At 49.4% G+C, this 17,829-nt stretch overlaps 3 protein-coding genes across 3 annotated transcripts; 1 reads left to right on the top strand and 2 right to left on the bottom strand.

Annotated features, from left to right (window-relative positions):
- Positions 1-1,751: 1,751 nt before the first annotated feature.
- Positions 1,752-8,801, bottom strand: LOC113146652 (cell death abnormality protein 1-like). The gene is made up of 15 exons (XM_026334648.1): positions 8,405-8,801; positions 8,109-8,213; positions 7,805-7,948; positions 7,093-7,491; positions 6,925-6,968; positions 6,684-6,835; positions 5,591-5,678; positions 5,243-5,421; positions 4,281-4,693; positions 3,854-4,128; positions 3,617-3,738; positions 3,145-3,513; positions 2,699-2,954; positions 2,083-2,569; positions 1,752-1,903 (listed from the first exon to the last, which is right to left on the bottom strand). Exons 1-15 carry the CDS (start codon positions 8,799-8,801, stop codon positions 1,752-1,754), a joined length of 3,582 nt encoding a protein of 1,193 aa, XP_026190433.1.
- Positions 8,802-9,365: 564 nt separating this feature from the next.
- LOC113146651 lies at positions 9,366-14,314 on the bottom strand. The gene is made up of 6 exons (XM_026334647.1): positions 14,104-14,314; positions 13,236-13,989; positions 12,554-12,985; positions 10,763-12,315; positions 10,458-10,614; positions 9,366-10,308 (listed from the first exon to the last, which is right to left on the bottom strand). Exons 1-6 carry the CDS (start codon positions 14,312-14,314, stop codon positions 9,366-9,368), a joined length of 4,050 nt encoding a protein of 1,349 aa, XP_026190432.1.
- A 976-nt stretch (positions 14,315-15,290) lies between these two features.
- LOC34620733 (serine/threonine protein kinase OSK1) lies at positions 15,291-17,548 on the top strand. The gene is made up of 8 exons (XM_022733970.2): positions 15,291-15,462; positions 15,681-15,815; positions 16,029-16,109; positions 16,317-16,399; positions 16,602-16,746; positions 16,906-16,975; positions 17,122-17,315; positions 17,460-17,548. Exons 1-8 carry the CDS (start codon positions 15,291-15,293, stop codon positions 17,546-17,548), a joined length of 969 nt encoding a protein of 322 aa, XP_022591417.2.
- Positions 17,549-17,829: the final 281 nt, after the last annotated feature.

Below are 17,829 nucleotides of genomic sequence, written 5' to 3'. Positions count from 1 at the left end.
ATATCGTGCAGGCCTTCAGCTTTATTAAATGTGCCCATGGGGCATTTGTTAGCCTCAATTGAGCCAGTTGGGCAAAAATATCCTCGTGAGCACTTCGTTTCAGTGCCCGTCATACTACCTGAAAAGGGACAGTTTAAGCCAGTACATTGAATGCAAGTTGACATCCGTTTCCGAACGCTACGATTCATTCCCACTGGATTCCAGCTTCAAGTTACGAGATTTCTAGAGGGCGCGTTTTTCGTGTACTATAAAAGGGCCGTTGGGATGGGGGCAGTGACGGGATAGATTGCCTTGATTGTTACAGACGAATCCAGCAGGGCATGGTTTGCATTCTGAGAGACCCTATCAGACAACACAACAAAATTATTAAAATTTCATCGGTAACGGTATGCCCTTTGACCTTTGAAATGCCTGATTATTGCTTGTTAGAGCCCAGTGAGGTTGGGCAATCGGAGCGTCACAACTGAGCATGAGCTCACCTGAGCATCTGCATAGGTGCCTGCAGCGCATTCAGTTTCAAGAAGACCGTCAGGGCAGTAGTGACCTTTTTGGCAGATGGTACCATTGGCGGCCATAGGCTTGGGAACTGATGCCCCTCCAGAGCACACAAAGCCTGCATGACAAGGCCTTTGCCCCCCACCGGGCGGGCAGAAGAACCCAGAAGGGCACGCTGCGCAAGCAGCTGTTGAAGTAGCTCCCTCGATTTTCCCAGTCGTGCCCAGAGGGCAGGCCATGGGAGATGAAGAGCCTGCTGGGCAGAAGTACCCCAATGGGCATCTTGCACCTGGGAGACATGCAGTCTTCTCTTCGTCTAAACATGATATCTCTGTCGGCGTGGGTGATGGTGCTCCTAGCCGGCAGTAGTAGCCTTCAGTACAACTTGCAGCTTCAGTGATAGAAGTGGACCCGACGTGTGTGCACGCCTTTCCCGGAGGACTGTAAAACGAGACTGGCACACGCTGCGGTCATCAAGTATGAGAACTCTTATTATACGCATTGGCTTCAGATTGCAGTAGAGCAGCGCAAGACGAAATAACTCACCAAGGCTTGCATGATGTATCGCTTGAGGATCCAGTGTGCTCAAGATACGTTCCAGCCGGGCATGCGATCTCACTGCCATTCCTGCAGACGAACCCTTTAGGGCACTCCTTGGGTTCGGTAGTGCCCAAATCATTGCACTTAAACCCTGCCCACAAATGAAGCAAATGAATGCAGTAGGTGTACAATTCTGCGTGGTGATACTGCTTTGGTCATCTGTATTCAGTAGGTATAACGCCGTACCTTGAGGACATGGCTCACATGTTGCCGCCCCCTCTCCTGACTGATATGTCCTAAAAGCCGACATCATAAACAGTGTTACTCAGCCAGTCTCTGCCACTTGTACTTGATTGCCTGCTTTGCCAGTTGGCTAACTACTCTGCCGCTTACCATACAAAACATCTATCCGGGGGCAAAGGACGATATATGGTGCACTACTGGGCTAAGTGTCATTTTCATTGCTTGGCGAATTGAGGACTGGCTAGTGGGAGTAAAGCAGTTGGGGGTACCCTATGTGGCACTCTCGCGGAGCTCCTGCATCGCTAGTACAATAGTGCCCGCTTGGGCATGGAACACCAAATTTGGTCTGTAGTCAAAAGGATACGCACATTATTTTTTATTGCTTCCCCAACATAAAAGTAGTTTCTTTATACTGGGCTATTAAAGCATTTAATTAAATAGCATAAAAAATAATCCTTGTAGTGCACAAGCGATCAACACACTCGCGAGCCTTCTTTGCAGTGCCGGCCATCCAGACATCTGTCCAAATTCACGGTTGATGCTCCTATGTGGGTACAGTAATTCCCTTCGGGGCATGGTTGGCAGTCAGTAATCGATGTACCGCCAGTGGTACTTCTTACAGTGCCTAGCGCAGCATAGGCCTTACTCAAGGTAATAATGACTCTCGAAAGCTTCTTTAATAGCTACAAGCTTTACTGATATTAGTGTACTATTCACCGAGTAGCTGCAAGCCTGTTGAGTGTCGTCTCCAAGAAGAGCTTGCAGTATAAAGCTTTTAGTGCATATTGTGAGGCAGAGGTTTACCTGGAGGGCATTTATATGGAAACACAGCTCCCGGAGGACAAAAAGAACCCAAGGGACACACTCCTTGTTTCACATCTGATGGACATTCTCGGGACGAGAAAGCAGTTGTAGCTCGTTGGTTTGTTGCATGGTGTGCACAATAATGCCCGGCCATACACTCTCCCTTTGGCAATGTTGCTTTTGCATCGGGACAGTATTTGCCATTTGGGCATGGCGTAGGGACTGTAGATCCCTCCGGGCAAAAATACCCTGGTGTACACGCCCCTCCACCATCAATCCACTCATCTTCCGGTGTTTGAGTCGAAGCGCCAGCAACGCAGAAGTGTCCTGCCGAGCACTTCGCATCTGGTTTGCTCAGGCCCTCTTTTGTACATGCATGACCAGGAAGGCAGGCCAGACAGAATGCTGCACTCTGTGCACCCGAAAGGGGATTGAACGTCCCTGCAGCACACTTCTGGGGTTTCATTCCTAGTGGGCAGTACTGCCCCTGTGCCACAAAAAACAAAGCGCTCGTGTCCTTGGGTGACCTTTACATGATTCATCGTGCCTCCGCATTGTATTGATACATTAAGCATGTGCTCCTGTTTGTTGGTCCAATATATATTCATTTACTTACAGTAGGGCACAGGGTTGCACTACCGGAGTCGCAAGCAGAACCGGCAGGGCAGCTCTCGCAAAATGCCTGTGCTCTCCTTGGTTGGTACTCATTCATATCAGGATTGCATGGTGTTGCTACAGATGATCCTGCTGGGCACTTGTGTCCTACTGGACACCTGTGTTCTTGTGGTTCGGCAACAATACTGCCTTCTGGGCAGAAATAACCGGAGCTGCAGAGCCCCTGGTATGTGGTAAGTCCAGGAAATCCGCAGTAGCTGAAGCCACAAGCAGGATGGGAACAAGGATTTCTGCAGCAGGTCGAGCAAAACTTGCAGTAGGCTAGCACATTATTTATATGCGTTGTGATATCCAGGATACTTCGATAAAGGGGCTGTCGAGAGAGGTTGTTAAGCCTAGTACAACCTGGGTTGAACGACCAACTTAACACTCAGAGCAGGCTCGTACCTTCCAGCTGGGCAGTCTACGCACGAATCCTCGGACCTCTCCCCCGAGGTCGGTGATACTTTCCCGATCGGACATAATAATGGACTAGCCGAACCAATAGGACAGTAAGCACCTCCAGGGCACTGCTCTCCCTCTGCTGGAGTATATTCTTCTGTACCAGGCTGGCAGTACAGCCCTTCAGAGCAGTCCTCGTCGGGTGATTCTAAGCCAGCCATTGTGCATAGTTTTCCACCCTTGCAAGGTATTGGGGTGCTGGAAGTCTTGGGACAGTAATAACCAACAGGGCAAATAACTTGTTCATCTTCTCCCTTTGTTCCTGGATTGCAGTACTTCCCCTTAGAACACTCTTGGACCTGATCGCCACTCGCGCTGAATATAGGCGCACCAACTAAAGATGCATATGCAGAAGGCATCACTCATTTCCTTGCAGCTACTTGTCCTACTAGTCTGAGAGGAGATAGTGATAGCTTACATCGCTTCAGTGGGACAGTAGTGGCCAGACGGACAAGCAAGGCAAAGAGATGAGTTCGACAGATTACTCGCTAGGCCTGCAGTGCCAGCTGGGCAAGGTCGTTTCTCCGATGTCCCTGTGATCTCAGTACATGTCACAATACCTGATACCGTGAGTTGGTGAAGGCCAGGGTGCCCGAGGCGGCATTCAGATTATGCGAAATTATCCACAAGGTATTGCATGGTCCTTACCTAGGACACAAAAGTGTCCAACTGGACAAGGCTGTGTGTCGAAATCAGCGGCCGCGTTTGCACAGAGGTAACCAGCAGGACATTTTATACATTGTTCCATGCCCTTGAGCGGCGCAAAGGTACCTATGGCACATGCCTGGCTACCACTGCTTCCAGCTGGACAAACACTGCCCTCTGGGCAGATAGTATTTATCCTCTCGGCGACAATTGTCCCAGGAAGGCAGAAAAATCCCGCAGTGCAGGGTTTGGCCGTTAAAGTCCCTAGGTGCTCGCAAAACCTCCCTGTAGTCAAGCCACATTCGGTGTGCATACTGTTGGTTGTAGACATGATAAAAACGAACACTAAAACCGGTGGAGACCCACGGGCCCAACTACATTCAGGTGACGCTAGGAGAATTCACAGCCCACTACAAGCACTGCAGGCTTTCCCGTACCTTCAGGGCATTTGGGACACTCGTCTGGCGACGTTTGCTTGCCTGCAGTACCAAGGGTGCCTCTTGGGCACGGCATTGGCGGTTGAGATCTTTCACAATAGAGACCTGGAGGACATGGTCCACCTTTAATTGGATCGTACAGTAAATCAGACTCCGATGGCTCTGTAGACCACGACCCATATATACAGTAAAATCCAGCTTCACAATCCACCAACTCTTTGCGTGTTTCGCCTTCCTTTGTGCAAGCTTTGTATGGCGGGCACTGATGGCAACTGGTGAGTGAGGATCCGTAACCAGTATCTCTGTAGGTTCCCACGGGACAGGGCTTTTCCACAGGTGTTCCTTCCTCAGGGCAGTACATCCCGTAGTGGCACGGTTCACACCGTTGCTCTCCAGTGTTCTTGGTGACCCATCTATAAGCACAGTTCTGCACATGAGGTCTCAAACGCGTGAATATATCACTATTAGTGGACTGCTACGTGTGTGAAAATTCAAACCAGTTGACGTAGGATTAGTAACAGGCTTTAGTGACCAAAAGATCTTGACCTAGTTGAGGTTTGGATCATAATGCTGCACTTTCTCTCTACCCACCCACGAGCACAAAGATAACATTCAGCCAATCCTGCATGCGGTGAGAAGCTCCCAGCTGGGCATGGAATCTGTTCGGTAGAGGCTTCCGGAGCGAAATACCCTGCCTGCACTATTTTCTGCCTGCCAACCAGAATGCAGAAAGCTGCTGACATGCCTGGAAAGCATGAGAGTGATGGCATGTGTGCTAGAGGCATACAACTATGACAGCGATTCCATGACAAACTGAGAGTGACACGCCAAGGATTCACTTACAATATGACAAATCGTGCATATCAGCATAACATAGTGCAGCCCAGTACAACCCTACTTGACGTGTTCTAATGGCTTTTTTCAGCAGCATACGAGTATAGTGAATATCAAGTCCTGCTCACCGAGGAATATCAGCCCCCCCTGTACAGTAAGCTCCAGGGGAACACGGTCCATCAGGTTCGGTTGAGTCGCTTCCTGTGCAGAAAGCTCCTGGAGGGCAGTGTATGCATTGATCTTTCGATGATGCTCCTGGGGAGGGATTGTAGGTTCCTCGGGGGCAATATGACTTTGTTGTTGCCCCCTACATAATCCAGCATGACAAGCATACAGTACTTACGCACGTGCACGTGAGTCGACATAAGAAGAAGTAATCTTTAGGCGCATTGATTAGTATAGATGGGAATACACAGAAAGAACTGTTTAAACTCAGCATTTCAAATACATTCCACGAGCAGTAACCCAGGCCTTACCCTCTTACAGTATCCTCCAGGCGTGCAGAGCTCCCCTGTCACTCCATCGGTAGGTCGAGGCGATGAGGCTCCCCCATAACACAAATATCTGCACCCCAAATTACAAGACTATCAATGTTCTTAGACGCACGGCATAGGCCTTTAGCAAACCGAGATGTGCACCGATGTCTTGTGCTTTTTCTTAGGAACTGCACCATGAGATGGCTGGTCCAATCCACTGCCTGTATGCTGTGCATCTACAAACTACGAGCAACCCTGCCACTATTGATCAGGAACAGCAGTCTTATCTGATAAGGAAGCTCCTCTGCCTTCTAGCCAGTAGTTCATGCAAGGATTAGTGCGACAGCTCACCCCTCGTCGCAATTACCGGAAGGGGCAGTAAGGCCTGCACAAATTGACCCCGCGCTTGGCACTAGCCAGAATAAAGCAGAGCTTTAAATGTTTATTTAGATAGGGTTTAAGGGAGAAAGAGAAGGAGTTCGGCCTAAAAGTTAAGGCAGGTTTCAGAAAAGCCATTCTCACTTGCTATACGCAAAGCACCGCTAGCCCAGCGGTGCGTTTAGGGAATCGAAATACGTACCTTCTTCTTCACAGTAATGTCCGGGAGGACAGTCTATGCAATCGTAAACCGAAGCATTCCCCTGTGTTGTACTAAACGTTCCAACTGGACAGTCCTTTGGCTCAGTGGCGCCTAGATCGCAATACTTGCCTTGGGGACAGAGGCTCATTTTCTCTGCACTGCAGTAATATCCTGAAGCCGAGCACAAACGCGGGTACCAAAGCATTTTAGCATACACCCTAATGTAACACGCAAGTCCCCTGCATGCGTTCTTATCTCCTGCCGATGCTCGGAAACATGAACTCACCCTGTGGGCACTTATCACAGTCTTCTTCAGTCCTAGCACCTGCTTGGGCACTGCAAAGCATACCAGGAGACTGCTACTTGGCAAAAGCGCACGTACACTGGTCAAGTACCATTCTATGTTACCACTACTACTCTATCTTTCGACACTTGGGCGACGTATCGAGTAACTGGTTGGCGTCAAACATAGCAGTGACGGCAGGCGATTCAGCCTACACACAAGTAACTTACCCGTAGGTCCCGTTTGGGCATCGGTTCATTGTTGCAGAGGTAGACCCTTCTGGACAGTAGTAACCTTCCTGGCATTCCCCTTCAGCCTCAGACAACCCAGGCTGTGACGCGTATTGTCCAGCAGAAACGAGCACACAGCCCGTAGAATCCCCCTGTTGAAAGCCCGTCGCACACGCAAAGATGTGTGAGAAAGCTCGACTAGAAAGGACGAGAAGTACAACTAGCGCTAAGCTTGCCATACTGCTGGATCCACACCACTAACATTTTCCAGGGAATTGTACAAACCTGGCCAGGTTTTGGATTTACTGTCCCTGCCTCACAAGGAATTGGATTGGCTACCCCCTGTGTACGACAAGCACGCAGTAAGACCACTCTACTAGGCTTTGAGAAGTAAAGTGCCCACAGTTACATGCTTCATTCCAGAAACGAGTCGCCTTCATTTTACTTTCATCAATCCAGGGTAGATGACACAGCCTACCGAATATCACTCCATTACATACTGGCACACAACAATCCTTTCTGCAGGGCAAGGAAGAGAAGCGCACCTCTGGGCAGTAAGATCCCGATGGACACGGGTGACTCGCTGGAAGGGGAATAGAACTAGTTCCTGCCTCGCAATAGGCTCCAGCAGGACACTTTTGCTTGTCCATCTGTTGACTTGTTGTAGCTTCTTTCCAACAGTAATGCCCAGCCAGGCACGTCTTACACTCTCCACTGCCATCGGAGTAATACCCACGTCCACAAGGTGACCGTATTCCGCCAGAACACTTATAGCCGGGGTCGCATGTGACACATTGTGCTTCCTGACCTGAAACACCTCCTCAGCAGCGCTACAGGCAGGTCACTCTATCGGTATAAAGACATGTGAATAATACAGCTACAACGAAAACCTAGGACTAACGATGTAAAGATATTACTTAGCTGGGTCACATAGGCACAGTTGCCAATATACGTAACATAAGGAATAGAATGGGTAAAACTTTTCAACGTTCATTTCTGCCGCCATTAAGACAGGAATAACGTTGGGCTAGCTTATCCAGCAGAACCCCATTTTTCGGATGATTGGCACATAAGGCGCATAACTTGTTTTTACGTGCAGCACATATTTTTTGACTTCTCACCTCCGACAGGTTCAATAGGCCGTATGGCGTGCTTATCCCCGAAATGCCCGGTGTTGAGCGACATTGTCCCATCAGGGCATTGCCCCGTGACTCTGTCTGGAGCACTGTCTTCACCGCCATAGTCACAGTATGATCCTGCTGGACCTGAAAGAGATCCATGAAAAATTTAGGTTGGCCAGGAGGTAATATTGCGCCTGGTTTAGCTTATGCTCCTGGATACTTGCAGTAAAGTTGCTTCCTCATGACGTATGATTGTTTTTAAGGTACAAAGGCATTTACTTAAATTGATTTTAGTTAAGCTCACAAGGAAGACACTCTGCTTCATGTGTCAACCCCTCAACAGGGCTGTAGAATCCAGGAGGACATTTGGGCCCTTTATCTGAAGTTGTGCCGGCAGGACACACTCGCCCTGCAGCAAACAAAAATGGATAATAAGCATAATCGCGACTGACTAACAATTATGTGCAGGCTACTAAATAAGGGGAAGCAATGTGTACTCATCACGCAATGTCGCTTTTTGATGTCCTAGTGCCTTGCAGAGAGGATTACGCAAAAATAGTATAGGACGCCTACTAAAGCTCTTATTGCTTTGAAACGTACCTGGAGGACATGGCTGCGAAAGCATATCTAAGAGGCTATTGCCCTCTTTGCAATAGTAACCGGCGACGCAAGGAGTACATTTGTCGGCGGATGTCATTCTATCCGATGCGCCAGGATATGGTGTGTAGGTTCCAGCTGGACAGGGTTTGCCTTTGCTGGATCCCTCGACACAGTAGTGACCTGGAGGGCACGCTTGAAAGCCTACAGCTTGAAACGACCTTTCTGCACAGAGCCAGCCAGCTGGGCACGGCAAGCAAGCCGCAAGGCTTGTTCCACCCGTGCTGTGATTCACCGTTCCAGCGGGGCAAGGTTGTGCAGTCGGGCTTGCAGACCCTTCAGGGCAATAGTGACCAGGCCAGCAAGGCACAACTAATTGTTTCTTGCTGGTGCGAGCCATTGGGCAGGGCCAACCAGCCGGGCACTTGATGCAATCGGTACCATCAGCGTTGGCATACGTCCCAGGAACGCAGGGCCATGGCCAGTGGTGCTTCCCCTCGCACCTGTGGCCATGCCAACAGGGGTACTCTTTTGGAGTCTCGAACGGCTGAGTTCGTGCGGTGACTCCTCCTTGCCAAGCCAGTTGGAAGTAGCCTGGCTTAATTGGCCGCCATTCCGTCGGACCGCAGACACTGCATTAGAAAAAGCACACTGATAAGCTAGAACAAAATCGGTCAAGGACAAAATAGTCGTAGTATACTTGAACACTTCCCTTACACCGTGGTGGCTACGCTGTATTTCCAGAAGTCATATTGTGAGGTGCAGCAGCCTACTGGCCAATCTGGCAAAACAGCTCTTTTCCCTTCCGGGACCCTAGGCCTGGCTGGCTCAAAACCTTCTCTACGCATACGATCTGCGGATTGCACCCATTATTGCTGACACACCAAAGGGGGGCCCTGCATACAAGGCAAAGTGGTTTTACAAGGCTCCTAGGAAGCAGGAAGGTGATTGCTTAAGCTAAATTTCAGCACGGCCTTCGACATTTTACACGGGTTGATGAAGTGTCAGCCGTCTGCGTGTAGCCGCAGGACGTGAAGTACTGCGAAAAACCCCCGCCAGCTCCAAAGAATGGTCCATCGTTGAACTCTGTGGGCCATTTCTGCTCATCTAGGTGATATGCAGGGCACCATGTTTTAGGTGGTACGACGGATCCAAAACACGAGGCATGGTCTATGTATTCCGCTGTACAAAGATTTGCAAACATTTCCGCCCCGGATAAATTGTCATGAAGAGACGGAGATGATCGCGCGGGTCTTCTAGTTTGTTGGCTCGGTGAGCTATCAGTTTCATATTCAATTCCACACCACCAACGCCCTTGTACTGCAACAGGCGTTAGACCGATTTCACAAGGCCGTGGAGGCAAATGCTCCATACCATATGCCACTATTAGGCCAATAGGGGCTGATGAGCATTTACGCCTGCCACCCAAAGAGCTCGTTCCCGCCGGACACTCTTGGGGCATTTCTTTAGGGTCTGGGCATTGAAACCCAGGCGGGCATGGGACACATATTCCCGGGTACTCCCGTTTTGTGTAAGTTCCCAGTTGGCACTCGACATCGGCAGATCCCCTCTCCGCGTAGCCACCAAAGACGCTACACATTCTTCCGGCAGGGCACGGGGTGCACTCTGGCGCGTCTCCTTTGCGCTGCCATCCGAAGGGGCACCTTACTGGATGTTCTGCAGGGTCACTGCAGACGGAATCTTCAGGACATGGAATGCAAACTTCACTGCTCACAGGAGAATAGGTACCAGTAGGACAGAGCTCCTTGCCTTTGCCGTTGCAAGAGAAACCCGCTGGACAAACAGAGCAAATTAGAGAATCCTCCGGTCCGCGTAGAAGATACGTTCCCATGGGGCAACCTGTACGCTCCGGCCACACAGCAGCAGCCTGGAGCGCCCCTCTCTCTCTGTAAAGACAGGTACATGGCACAACATCAATTCGATTAGTAAAAGAGCTGGCAGCTCATGAAGTGTGAAATTGATGTGGCCTAGAAGCCCTGATGGCAGTTCGACAACGCAGTGGCCTTCAAAGTCCACCGATAGGTGGATACCCTACACTCTTGAGGCTTCGCAGGTAAGCTTTGCTGTCGGGCTGAACTCTCCGGGAAGGCACGGCTTCGGAGTACCGAGTGAGCAATCAAAGTCTTCTGGACATGGGTAACATGAGTTGCGTCGAAAGGTAAAGATCTCACCTTCGCCACACTGCCGTCGCACTGCAGAAGTGCACACCTCTCGTATATGTGAAGGTAATGGTAACTGGTTCCGAGTGCATTGCAAGCTGATACAGCGATTTTTATTACAACACATGGTAAGCCTTCAGGCATAACTGATGTAACGAAGTCTGCCTTCATTGTAGCTCACAGATAATAATCTCAACCGACGCTCTGGGAACGAATTCGACATGAGGCGTATCTCTTCCTTCACCATGAAATTCGCAAACCACGTGGTGCTGAAGAAGCCCAGCACTCTCTGGATTCAAGGAGTCCCAGTCAAGCACTATCTCCACTTGATACCAGCGCTGCATTGCGTTTCTCCCTTGTGTTTTTGTTTCATGTAGTGCACTAAGGTCTTGAGGGGATAGCGACTGGTTCACGTCTGCCAGCTGTGTGCCTCCAGCATCTAAGTCCACGCATCGGCCTGTAATCTGTAATGTGGAGACGAAATTGGTAATAGGCCGTAATTCTAGGATAACGTGAGTCTGTGGTGGTAGCAGCTCAACAGCTAAAGCTGGAACCCGCCACTGCAAGGTGGTGTTCACCTTCCACCCTGGCCCCTGGTGTGGAATAACAGGCGGTTCCGCTTGGTTTCCCGCTGCATTAAGATGGTGGTGCAAAGATATGTGTCCATATGCTTGTAGCTGATCTCGCATGTGAGTTCCTCTTGGCTGTCCGCTCTCTTGAGACTTCCCGGTCCCAGCTTGGCTAGAGTATCGTTTCTGCAGTACTTGGAGTAGCCCATTTTTCTTTAGAGCAATACGGGAAGGCAGTACAATAATTCTTACTGTCCCATCAGAGGCGGCCAAACCTCCCCACCTAATTACTTTCTTACTGCTGTTGTATGCAATGTCTGCGCTGGTGAGCTTGAAGGCTACTTTGTTATGTGGCCCACTTGTATGCTGGTGGCGTAACCGTGACGCAACAGCAAAGTGCCAGCAGGCAGGCTGCGGCCAGGTATATGGGGAAACGCGAATCCTAGGGGCACCCAAGTTGACAAGATCGGGTCCATGTTGAGCTGCTATCAATACGTCGGCGAAGGGCCTCTCAAACAGCTGTACGCACAGTTGTGCTGGACGCCCTGGAAGAACAAGGGCTGCATTTCCGTGCTTCTCCCTTGTTGTATGAGCTACCATGGACTGTCGGCGTACAATTGCGGAAGCAGCGTCTAGGGGGTCACTAAACACACCAACCACGGAAAAGATATCGACATATATTTTGGATGCTTCTAAGCTGGGACGGTATTCGCCTTTCAATACATCACACGACAGACATTCAACACGCAGCTTTACCCAAGGCGGTGTATGATGGTTTGAGGACCTATTGTTCTGAAGCCGTAAACTTAGGCGGCTGAACAGCGCCACACCACTGGTGTCTGTTATGCTCTCAGTATGACCACTCAATACAATTGAATTCGTGGGCCAGGATTCTGCAATAACGACATGAAGCTTGTGATGGACAGCCCTGCGGATAGGGCCACCTGCTCGTTCGAGCAGCGAGTGCAGGCGATGCTGGTTTCTCGCATGACGAGCTCTGCTAATTATGCTGCAGTTTCTTGTCCAGCTACTCCAGGCACTGCTGGCATATCGCCTCTGCATTATGGCACGCTTTCGTCCTCTGTATTCTTGGGCTAGAATAATGTCTCTGAAGCCTAGCTGGGTGGAGCTCACAGCCACTTCAAGATCCCATAGTTGCCCTGCTCTGACAGTGGTAGGAGGCTCTTGAACAAAACTGGCACGCACACACACTCATCCAGCTAAGGAGTCGGACGACCACACCACAGGAAACACACTGTTGAAGGGGCATCAGACTTTGCCATTTTGGAGCACCGGGACAGCCTGATTCACTGTGGTGGCCAGCTACGCCGCAGCAGTTGCCACAGCAAAACCAAACAGCTCACGAACAGCAAGATCCCATAACTATTGCCCACGGTCTGTACCTGAAGAAACTGTTGCCTTCGATTTCTTTTCGCGTAGCAACTTCGCTTGTCGTAGCCTCATTTGAACGCCGGATTTCACGCAATTGTTTTAGCTCAATCGGTGCCGAAAATGCAGGGAGGATTGAAGTGTCTCTTTCAAGACCTCTGTCAGAGGCTCCAAACTTGGTCTGCTGCACTACTGTGGCCTTCAATTGAAGGCTGCCTGGGGGACCGACAAGGACAAAGCTACTCCATAGGCACAGTCCCAAATGGCACTGTGTCTTGTATTGATCTTTTGGCAACGGGTGGTCGAAAATGCGCCCATGTAACTGCACCTGAACCTGCCCTTCGAAGGTAGTATCTCGCTCTCCCCTAGCGGAAATAACTTCCACTGCAAGTCTGATTGGGGGAGGGCGCGGCATCAACAGCACAGCTGGTGGCTGTTCACAGAACCTGAAGCGGCCCTCACATTCAAATTCTCTTCATCGCCAGTTCAGCGCACTCGCTCTGTTTACGCGCTGTTCACAATGGCGTTATGCTTTCACGCATCCACCTAGCACGGCATTTTAGTTTCTCAATCACTCATTGGGGCAACGTATTTTCTTTATGGGCTTCGATATTGTGGAAGCCATGTAGCCTTACTCTAGCATACATAGTCACTAAGCGAATGCACTGCTATATTGTGCTGCTTTATATGGCGTACCTAAGAACTCGAGATACCAAAGCAGTCACAACCAGAGGGGCGGTTTCTGCGGCTTGTGCACCATCAGCAACAGCAACAATTTTGAATGTGCCTGCTTGCAGCAGTTCGAGGTTGGTAAATTCAGCGAAACCGTCTTTTAGAGTTGCATTGGTGGTCCCTCCAAGAATTCCTTGCAACGGAGAATACCCCGCACCGTTGGTGTCAACGGCGAAAAGTTGCACAGTACCCTTGAATAAATTCAGTAATCCAGATCCATCAAGAGCCAACGCTGATACCTGGAGAGCGCCATACTGTGCATTCCGTGTGTCTGAGAATGCTCTTATGGTTTGTGGCTTATCCCACGACACTTTCAGCCTAGCAGCTATCTCTGCAACTTTGACCTTAACCTCGTTTTGATGTGCTAGGGGCAAAGGCTGGAAGCACGAAGAAGATTCCGTTTGCTTCAACGCTTGATGCTGAGAACTGCAAACTGTGCGCGCAATCACGGTGGCACGGAATTCTCCTGGCTGAAGCAACTCGAGTGCCCAAGCAGCTTTATCTCCTTCTAGCTTCTCCCACACTAGACCGGGAGACCCCTTAGACACTTGGGCACCATCGAAGCCAGAAGATGGTGAAAATTGGAGTCCAAGCCATATGGGTTTCCCATGTCGAAGCTGCGCGAGACCATCCGTTACGGCTGCTGTCACCGTAAACCCTTCTCCAGGGCGGACAACCAGGGCACTACACCTCACATCGATTGCCAACCTTTGCAGCTCTGCATACATCGCTCGACCGCATCCGCGTGGATCTCCTTAGCAACGTCAACAATTTTTATAATTTCACCGCTTGTGAGGTGCTTCTATGGTAATGCATTAGTCCGTAAAATAACCTTGGACCTCGCATTTTGCTGTAGGAATTTTGTATGAGTTGAGCAAGTGGTGAGTACTGCAGTCGGTATTTAGCTTAATGACTAGGATATTACCGTATTCTTCCCTGCCAGCAACAGTGATTGCGTGTGGTTCTGTATGTGAATCGACGAGTAAAGCCACAAGCTGGCCTAACACTGCCGCGGACCAGGCCAGCGCTGCTGTTTTCTTCATTTTGTCTCGTATATCTCACGCTGTACGGACAAAAACACTTTAAAGAGCTTGAAGAGTGCATAAAAGCTATTGAAACCGGAAGAGAATCAGCATTCGTACACAACTGTAGTCGCCCGCTGGTAGCTAGGCTGCACGGGCCGAATGCCAAATTTCTGCGGTGTTAGCTAGGCCATTGGCTGTGATCGTCCAACTAGAAGCGCAGTATTCAGTCCATCAGCAGACTCAAACAAAACACGATCGCGCAAATGACCACGAACTGCACCGCGCATGGCAATACAGCACCGTTTGTGTTGTAAAAGCCCGCTAATACCGCGGGGAGCCCAACAAGCATTCCATAGTAAAACCAATTTTTAAACAAATAACTTTCGCAGACCTAAGAAGTGATTTTCCAAACGTATTGCATCAATGCATGCAGCGCCTTAAAAAGCACATGCACCTAGCGCCTAGCCCCGTCGCACAGCATTGCATGCATGCGCTAGACGGGCAGTCCTGCTAGTTCACGTCAACTAAATCTGTGAAAATCCCCCAGTGATATGTGTATATTGAGATCCGCTCTCCCATGTGCTCACCTTTTGAGATTTTCCGCACCATCATACTATAATATTTTGCCTTGTGTCCAAGTGAGGCGCTCCTTCTGCAAATACTTGCAGTGTTTGGGAGCGTTGATAGTCGGACCCTTGTCTGGAAAGATGTGTTTTAGCTAGCTGAAGCCATATATCTTCGATGCTATTGCAGAGCAGTGCCGTCTCTTAACATGCAAATTGCAAGGTGGTCTGCCTTGTACCCGAGTGCGAGAGTTTGAACTACCTTCGTTGGTACGAAATTATTACCTACATTGATTGTCTTGGTTTCCCGCGTGTAGGGTAGCTAATGCACGTACCTAGAACCACATCGAGCTTAGTAGTAAAATTTGGAGTAAAAAAGACTCTGATAACATAAATCCCGCACCGTTTGTATTACATGGGTGCTTGAAAAGATGCTGGGGGTTCCAGATTTCGAAGTAGAAAAACTTAGCTCCAGTACATTTGGGTGGAAACGTATTCTTGTCGCCTTGAACGGTGAGCAATCTGAGCCGAAGCAGCTCAAACTGCCTCCCCAAACGGCCTTTCCTACATTCCTTGAGCGTAGTTCGGCATTGCATGGGCTCGGTAAGCCACATGAGTGCAGCGGCTGTGTCTCGTATTGCTTATAGATAGAGATAGAAATAGAGAGACCTAATCGCTCCCAAAAGCAAATGAGGCGGGATAGCAGGTGAATCCACAGCATCACTATACTACACTAAGGGTTTGACATTTAATTCAGCAAGGCTTCTTTTAAAATGTTCAGTCAATGTACGATATACACTTGGGACGCATTGCGAATGCAGCTGAGGCTGCAAAAAGGGCCTTTTCCGACAATGGCGAAGAAATATTTGACGTGGAACAGATCCTTGATGATGACCTAGTGTACATATCAAATGGCTCTGGATTCGTTGTTGGAAATGGGGGAGCCACTGGCGGAGGTATGGAGAGTCGTGCAAACAGCGTGCCTGGGTGAACGCTCGCGTGGCTACACGTTACACAACAACCCTTGTCGCCGCTACATATGGTTGTTTCTCGAAAAATACGCACCTTCTGCACATGCTTGCCGATTATAAACCAATACTACGCTTCTTGTTTGTTTTGACGAAACTGAAAGCTTCCTCCGGGGAGTGAGTGGATATCTTGGAGCGCAGCCGTTGGAGGATATATTTTGAAGGAACTTATTGGTAGTGGAGGCTTCGGCAAAGTATATAAAGGTATTCATCCCGAAACCGGTGCGTACAGCTTGAAAGTTTTTGACAGATTTCAAAGTGGACAACGGAGAAACACTTCTCTTGAAAGCGTATGAAAATGGGCATACACGATGCATCCTTCCACAGTTGTGCTGGGGTAGCGTATCATCACAAGGGCAGCGAAGCGCAACTCACACGCAAACCTAATTACCAAGACAATCGATTGTAAATTGCATGGCTGCATTATAGGGGAATTAGTTGCACTTAAGTTTATCAACAAGCACTCTTTCAGAGAAATTGACGATGCCGACCGAGTCTTCGTAGAAATACAGGCAAGAAATGGGCGAGGACGCTGCCTTCCCTCTCCATCTCAAGGCTTCCAGATTGTAGAAACTATCTTGGTCCCTCAACAATCAAATCAGAATCTGTATTCTGGCCAAGCTACGTCCATCCACGGTCGATGGATCGAAGCTTTCCTTGCTGTAGCCGTGTGTGTCTAAACTTTCGTGTTTATGGCGATGGCATACGAAGTAGGCATTGCGAGACCTGTCTCATAAACACGTGATCAAGATGTTAGACGTAGTAACCCATCCTAACTTTGTTTGTTTCGTTATGGAGTTTGCGAGTCACGGAGACTTGCGTGGCTACTTACACTCTCGAGGCCGTCTTTCGGAAGACCGTAGGAAATGGCTTGAAATAACGCTTTGCTTCATAGAATAATCAAGCCCCTAAAATGCCACGACCCGCAAGTGCTACCTGCTAGACTCGCAGTCAGCCTTACTTGATACTACATTTTCTTAGAGCCGCCTAAATGTGTCTGGCTTTCCGAATGACGCAGAAGCTCGGGCCTTCTTTGAGCAGGTCCTCAAAGGAGTGCATTACTGCCACTCTAAGAACATTGTGCACAGGTGTGTACTGCATTTGGCTATGTCTCTTAAGCAGCATGTCTATGAGTGGTCAAATCCAACTATTCTATATACCAGGTTTCGAGGGCTTCATGGACGGCACAGCGTGGGGTGCATTCCTGCACTGTTGCAGTGTGTAGCTGCTGTAGAGACTTGAAGCTGGAGAATATTCTTATAGATCAAGGCTGCCGCTGCAAGATTGCGGACTTCGGACTTTCCCACTTTGTGGTCGGTACCACGGGAATGCGGACGGAAGCGGGAACACTGGCATATTTGGCACCAGAAGTTTGGAGTCAAACGTCTCAGTTCTCGAGCCCATTTCAACTGGACGTTTGGGCGCTGGGTTAGTTCCGTACAGCAGGCAAAATCAAAGTCTCTCAAGAAGCCACATCCCCTAGACCCTGCGCACAAATCCCTGCGCTAATAGTAGACACATTAAAATGTATTTCTGCTACCGTTTTTTTAATGAGAGGTGTTTGCTATTCAGGTGTGATTCTCTATGCTCTGACGCAAGGAAAGCTGCCATTTGCACAGGCAGACAGGGCTACCGTCGACCGGCTCCACAAAGTGAATTAGAAGTAGTGAACTAACGCCCCACAGGCTCTTCGACTTCCGCCTGATATGAATCAAACACGTGTTTTGATGTGCATGCTATGCACCTGTGAAGGCAGTGTCTTGCTTCTCAGCAAACTTTGGCTTTCGACATTAATCCTTCTCCTGATTTAAAACGGCTTATCCTTGGAATGCTGCACCCTGACCCGCGAAAGAGGCTGAATCTTAGCGACGTTATGAATGATCCATGGATAAAAACTGGAAGATCCAGGTACATGAAGAAGTTCCCTCACATGCGACAGGCA

This window comes from Cyclospora cayetanensis, unplaced genomic scaffold (assembly GCF_002999335.1).
Source record: "Cyclospora cayetanensis isolate NF1_C8 unplaced genomic scaffold, CcayRef3 CcayRef3_contig_47, whole genome shotgun sequence".
Lineage (NCBI taxonomy): Eukaryota > Apicomplexa > Conoidasida > Eucoccidiorida > Eimeriidae > Cyclospora > Cyclospora cayetanensis.
The sequence above is the reverse complement of the archived record's forward strand: the minus strand, read 5'-3'. Positions and strand labels throughout refer to the sequence as shown.